At 35.0% G+C, this 6,422-nt stretch overlaps 1 protein-coding gene across 1 annotated transcript; it reads left to right on the top strand.

Moving 5' to 3' along the window:
- Nucleotides 1–886: 886 nt before the first annotated feature.
- On the top strand, nucleotides 887–6,422 carry TBPL1 (TATA-box binding protein like 1; the record flags this gene model as incomplete). The annotated part of the gene is made up of 6 exons (XM_079550059.1): nucleotides 887–1,021; nucleotides 1,593–1,675; nucleotides 2,851–2,914; nucleotides 4,504–4,607; nucleotides 4,694–4,788; nucleotides 6,352–6,422. The coding sequence occupies 6 exons, from the start codon at nucleotides 887–889 to the stop codon at nucleotides 6,420–6,422; spliced, it is 552 nt and encodes a 183-aa protein (XP_079406185.1).

Raw genomic sequence — 6,422 nt, 5'->3', positions numbered from 1 at the left:
GCATCACCCCTGGCATGCATAGGCAGATTGAGCAGTTCCTTGCTGTGTTAGGTTTGCTGTGTTGTGTGCTGGGTGGCTGTCCTGTACCTTCATGGTAACACTCATGCTGTTCCTTAGAAACATTTGATTTTTCTGTGTGCATAGCGTATGCTTGTTCTGTGTCATTCCTGTGGCAGAGCAAAAGGGGATTAGAGGCTCCTATGTCTCATGGCCTGTTGCTGCCATCAGGATAGTTTGTATAGTTCACCCCATGCTCTTACATTTGGAGAGTTTAGCCTAGAATGCTGGGGGAGAAGTGGGTAAACTTTGGTTGCAGACTGTCTGCAGGCTGTAGTGTGTGTAACTTCTGAGTTTCAGAGTTACTCAGCAGGCTCATCCATTTCAATAGAAATGATAAGCTGTTCAGAATTATCAATGTAAGCAGTGAGAGAAATGCATTTTCCCGAGGCGTCTAGTGACATCGTCAACTCATTCCTCAGCTCATTTCTCATTTATCCTTTGAAGCTATGGAAAATGTTTTAATAAGCTTTGCGGTGTCCTAATATAGTTGCTAAGAGCTGTAACATATTTAACCAGTAGATTTAAAAATAAAGTACATACATTTTATGTCTGTTAAGTCTGGCAACGTGGCTTCAAACAAGCAGCCTCCTATTTTATAGTGCACAGGATGCAGACATCCCTCCCCCCCCCCCCCCCCCACACACAGTGAACTTAAATGAGTCAGACTGTAGTCACTTCTGCTTCTTGTCTCATTTAAGGGATGAGTGTATACAAGAACAGTGTTAATAGACAGTTTTCTACTGGTATGCTTAATTTTGTTGTTTTCATTCTCAGGATGTGATCTTCATGGTGAACTGGTGCGAGAACTGAGTTGTAAATCACCCCAATGGATGCAGACAGTGATGTTGCATTGGACATTTTAATCACAAATGTAGTGTGTGTTTTTAGAACAAGATGTCATTTAAACTTGAGAAAGATTGCATTAGAGGGAGCAAATGTGATATACAAGCGTGATGTTGGGGTAAGAGATTTAATGTAACACAGTTATCTGTTTTTATGTATATGTTCCTTAAGCTAAAACTTCATGTATCTGATATCCACGTATGATGGATAGAGAAATTTTATTTCTGTAGTTATGCAGAATGCTTAACAAGTCATGTCAAATGCTAAGCCTGTTTATTAAGATATCTGATGAGACCTCCTATGCATTCGGATCTAGTTTGTCTCCAAATTCGATTTTCTTTTCTCAGAAAATTTATCCTGATAAGGAATTAGCAGTGTGATAGTTGAGATAATAATAACAAATAATAATAATAATAATAATAATAATGGTGCTGTGGCTTTCAGCTTTTTTTTTTTTTTTTTTTTTAAGGGGGGACTGACTTTCAATCTGTTGTGTTAAAATTGAACGGCTAATTCAGTGCATGTTTATTTAGCTCTTCTCAGGAGCTTATTTTGTAATTGCTGAAAGAGATGAAAGGAACGGTTCAAGACTTATAAAAAATAAAGAGAATATTATTAGTGTAATTTTTTTTTTCCTTAGTATGAAATTGAACTAATTCCCAATGCTTCGCTTTCATTTTCCTTTTCAGAAAGTATTAATGAAACTTAGAAAACCTAGGATTACAGCCACAATTTGGTCCTCAGGAAAAGTTATTTGCACAGGAGCCACAAGGTAAGTTCATGAAAATCTTTTCTGTGGATGAAATTGATGTGTATTTTAAAACATAATGTTACAGATGACGAAGTTAGCAAGAGGCAGTGCTTGCTACTGTTAATATTCCCTCACATTGTATCACATTCTTGCCAACTAAGCATTTGGGCGGAATTTATCTATGCAGTGTCTGCCTTGGACCAAATCGAAATCTTAAGAAACTTCATTTCAGCCTTCTGGAAGAACAGTTGGAAAAACTACTTTATGAAAAAAAAAATCCTAGTGATTTCTCTTGAAAACTCTCTAAGATATATATATATATATATAAGATATATAAGATATATAAGATATATATATATATATATATATATATTGTTGTTGTTGTTGTTTTTTTAAGCCAGAACTTGAAATCTAGAAAGGGATGATGTTTTTTAAGGAATGTCTCTTTTATTATTACATGAAAACCTACCTGAATTTAATTAGGTTATATACTACTGAGGGACTGGAAAGAAGCAAGAGCAAATTTAATTCAGATACAGGAACTCACTGAACCCATTAAGGCTCATTAGGCTAAGTTCCTCTTGAGATGTGTCCACACTGTGGATAAGATACAATGATAAATCTGTATGCTTTTTGTATATGTTCTCCATCTCAAAATGGAGAATGTTTGGTCAGTACTACCATTCAAATGATAGAGTTCTTTGGTTTTTTTTTCCTTTCACCCTGCACACCATGTAACTGTATGGTGAGCTTTTCTCCTAAACTTTATGTTGTGCTTTCTACTAGTAGGAATGTTAAACACTGCATTCTTTTCTATACCTCCAGGCAAGTTAACACACCCATTGTAAAGGAGAGTGGGATGAAAAGTAACCACCAAGTCAGGATGGCCAAATTCAGGCTGCTTGTGGTCATATTTGTCTCTTAGGAGCATTTATGTTTGATCAAAGTATGACTTCCACTGCAGCTCCTACTGACTCGAACTGAGCGGTGGAATAGAATTCTTTATACCATATTTGAAGACTGAATATCTAGACAGTGACAATAGAATTTGATATGTACAGCTGGATAAAATAAACAGCTGTCCACGTGATCACACTTCATGCTTGCATAATGGTTTATTTTATACTCTGATTATCTACTTACTATGTGTGAACATAAATATATGCTCTATTAATGCTAGATTGTCTGCTTTACAGTGAAGAAGAAGCTAAATTTGGTGCCAGACGACTAGCTCGTTGTCTACAGAAACTAGGTTTTCAGGTAATTCTAATGAAAATGGAATTGTGTGACTTAAGCAATGCTGGTAAACACTGTTTTTGGAAAAAAAAAATATGAGGGAACTTAACAATTCAGCAACCAGCATGTTTTCACTCAGATGCCCCTTTTGTTACAGAATACATTTTCCAGATGCTATCAAAGAGAATCTGTCTTACTTAGTGGATTTGAGTTTCATTTGGCAGCTTAGAATTGTGCTTTTTCTCTGGCTAATGAACAGTATTTGTTAAATGAACCACCCACAATTGTTTCTTGAATCTTACAATGTATTTTTCTATTCATTTGGAAGAAGTGCTGAAATGTATAAACCAAGCTGTCATTTGAAGACTATTTCCTTCATTTATGGTGGAATAGCAAATGCATGTCTATCTTGTTTAGGGCACATTTTAGCCCTGTTAATTGCAGTGGAGGGAAATGCTGCTGTGTTGAGATTGCACAGCTGAAACTAAGTCAAATGAAAAACTCAGGGCATGAAGCTCCTCTTTTCTATTTGGATTACAGTTACTAGTCAAAAATACTACTTCAACTGTGTTGTAAGGGTTATGAATGACTCAGAGTATGAAAATGTATTTTAAAACTTCCTGATAGCCAGTTGTGCTGTTTATCCACAATCTATGTTTACCAACAGGCTATCCCATTCAGACTGTATTCAACCCAAGCAGAAGTTAGGCAATTTTATTGCTAATGTATACATTAGAACCAGGCTCTAAAAGCTAGAGCGGATCATTGGATTATTGGGAGATGAACGGTGCCTCCAGTGTAGGTGCACAAAGTTTTATAATAAAGTGAGTGGTTTAAGTGGAATGTACTTTAAGGTTTGAAGTAATAGTTGACTTTTTTATAAGGTTTTTTGCCTCCACTCATACTTAAAAGTTTTGACTGAGGAATGATCATTTTCTGTTTAATTTGTTTCAAATACACTGAAATATTCTGCAGTGATCTTACTAATACTGACTATTGATCAGTGCACTTGCTTAGGTATTGTCTGTTGGCTACTTTAATGTAGAATAGCCATGAACGGAGAATTACAGTGTCTGTGGTCTGTGGTAGGTTGCAGAAGGTCAAAGACTGTAAAGAAGATGTTGCCAGAATGGAGATTTGAAATGAAGAAATTTTTGTCTTTTCTTATTCCTACCTTTAATAAAATCATTTATAGCAATGAAACACTAAAGACACTTTTCCATATTGCAAAGAATTCTTGTAACAATGAAACATTTTTTTTTTTGCTTACTTTGATGTCTCATGAATTATTTTAGTTTGCTTTCAAATTTGATGTGTTTAGGATAGCGATGAGTTGTTCCTGCATCTCATTCTTAAAGTAAATTGTACTAAAACCACATAGTAGAACTGTGAAATACCTAGTTCAACAACTACTATACTATAGAAGGATAAAGTAAATGATTTGAATCCATTAAGTACTCTTTAAACTGTTATCAGAAATGCATTAATCACATTGATCAAAATACTATTAACTAGTATTCTTATAGTACTCGTTTAAGATTTTTTGCAATGCATACATCTCTGCTTCTCTATGAACTGAATTTTTAATGACTCTTTCCTTTCTTTTTAAAAAGGTAATTTTCACAGATTTTAAAGTTGTGAATGTTTTAGCAGTGTGCAACATGCCCTTTGAGATCAGATTGCCAGAATTTACGAAGAATAACAGACCTCATGCTAGGTACGGTAGGATTTTAAAGAGTAACAGTGCTTGTGTACCTCTTAAGCTTTTCATTTTGAGTTTTGACCTCTTATTTTGTTTTCTAGTTATGAACCAGAACTTCATCCTGCTGTGTGCTACAGAATAAAAACTCTCAGAGCTACCTTACAGATTTTTTCAACTGGCAGTATCACAGTTACAGGTATTTTGATGCCATAAATATTTAACTTGTTGGGAATATTTAACTTCAGGGACAGTAAGTTAGGAAAAGATGATGTTCAAAATAGTCAAAAGATATGTTGAGTAGATGGAGTGGATTTTGTTTCCCTGCGCTTTCATCTAAATTGTTTCAGAGCCAAATTCCAGAGGAGTTACATAGAAAATGTTATGATTGATAGGCTTAAAAATTACCTTGAATGGACAAGGTCTGAGGGCTTCATTTGTTTGTATTTTTTTTTATTTTTATTATTTTTTTTTAATCTTCATAATACTGTAAGCTACACTGAAGCATGTATTCTGAACTGGTTGAACTAGAAATTAGATTTAAGATAAATTGGAAGCTTGAGCTTCCCTGAAGTCTTAGAAGACTCAGTGCCTCACATCATCTTCTTAATGAGATTTAGCCTTTCTGTAAGTTTGTGTCTACTCAATGCTGCTTCCTGAAGGCTGTCTTTTGAGCTTGTGTTTGTACAGTAGCAGACAACTTAGAGAAGGGTGCAGCATCTGTCTAGAAGGTGGAGAATATTATAGGCTTTTACCTAAGCTTAAGTGAACATTTAACTCAACTTGAAAACAAGAATAATCCTGGTCCACTCCATTTTCTTCCCAACTTAGCACGTGAATTAGAACAGTATTTCCCAGATTACATAAATAAGGTGTAGCCAGTTATTTGTGATTTTGGGGAGCCATTTTGAATGGTTCTTTCTACTTGAGGTTAACTTCTGAAGTCCAAAAGGAGAGTAAAAAGAAATTGTGTTCTTAGGCATTGAAGCACTTGAGAAATAGCTGATTTGATTTATCATGCATCACCAAACTTCTATCCAGGATGAATTTCTTTTGGCATGTGCATTGCTTGTTCATTTATGACCTCAATTGTTTGTTGTGGAAAAGAATCTAGTTCTGTTAAAAAGCACTGGTAGTTCGTTTGCTTTCCTCAAATGTTGATAAATCAGATACCCTACAGCTGCTTCATCCTGAGATAATAATCACTCTCTGGCTTGCAGATGTCCTGAGATTAATGTTTGGAGCTATTTGCAAAATCAAGATTGAAAAGTTTTCAAAGATAAATTTGCTTGAAACATACTTAAATTAAATGCAGCATTATTTAGCATTAATTTTTGTTGGTGGCTATTTAAAAGAAGAATTAAGTGTAGCTAGCTCATACAAATCTGGATAGTGCAAATTCCTAGAAGAGTAGTGTAAGTAAAATTATTTCCTTTATTTCTGACACTCAGCTGCTACAATCTTCCCTGGGCTGACTGATTAAGAAATATGAAACTTGTAAGGAAATCAATAGTGTTTATTTGTACTCTAGCCATTGGCCAGAGTGGAACATCTTACAGCATCCACATTAGAGTCTTTCTCTTGTAAGTAGAAGTGATGGGAGGAAAACATTCTTAATTTGGGAGAAATTGTTCTTGTTTACAAACTAAAGTTATGGTAGCTAAAATTGTTAAAGACAGTTGTTTTAATTCACGATGGTCTGATTTATTTCTCTTCCTATTGCTTTTTTCTTTTTTTTTTCCCCTTTTTTAATATATCTCAGGGCCAAACGTAAAGGCTGTCGCCAGTGCTGTGGAGCAGATTTACCCCTTCGTGTTTGAAAGCAGAAAATAA

Source organism: Tetrao urogallus (assembly GCF_951394365.1).
Source record: "Tetrao urogallus genome assembly, chromosome: 2".
NCBI classification, from domain to species: domain Eukaryota; kingdom Metazoa; phylum Chordata; class Aves; order Galliformes; family Phasianidae; genus Tetrao; species Tetrao urogallus.
Note: the sequence above shows the minus strand (reverse complement) of the source record. Positions and strands in the feature narration are given on the sequence as shown.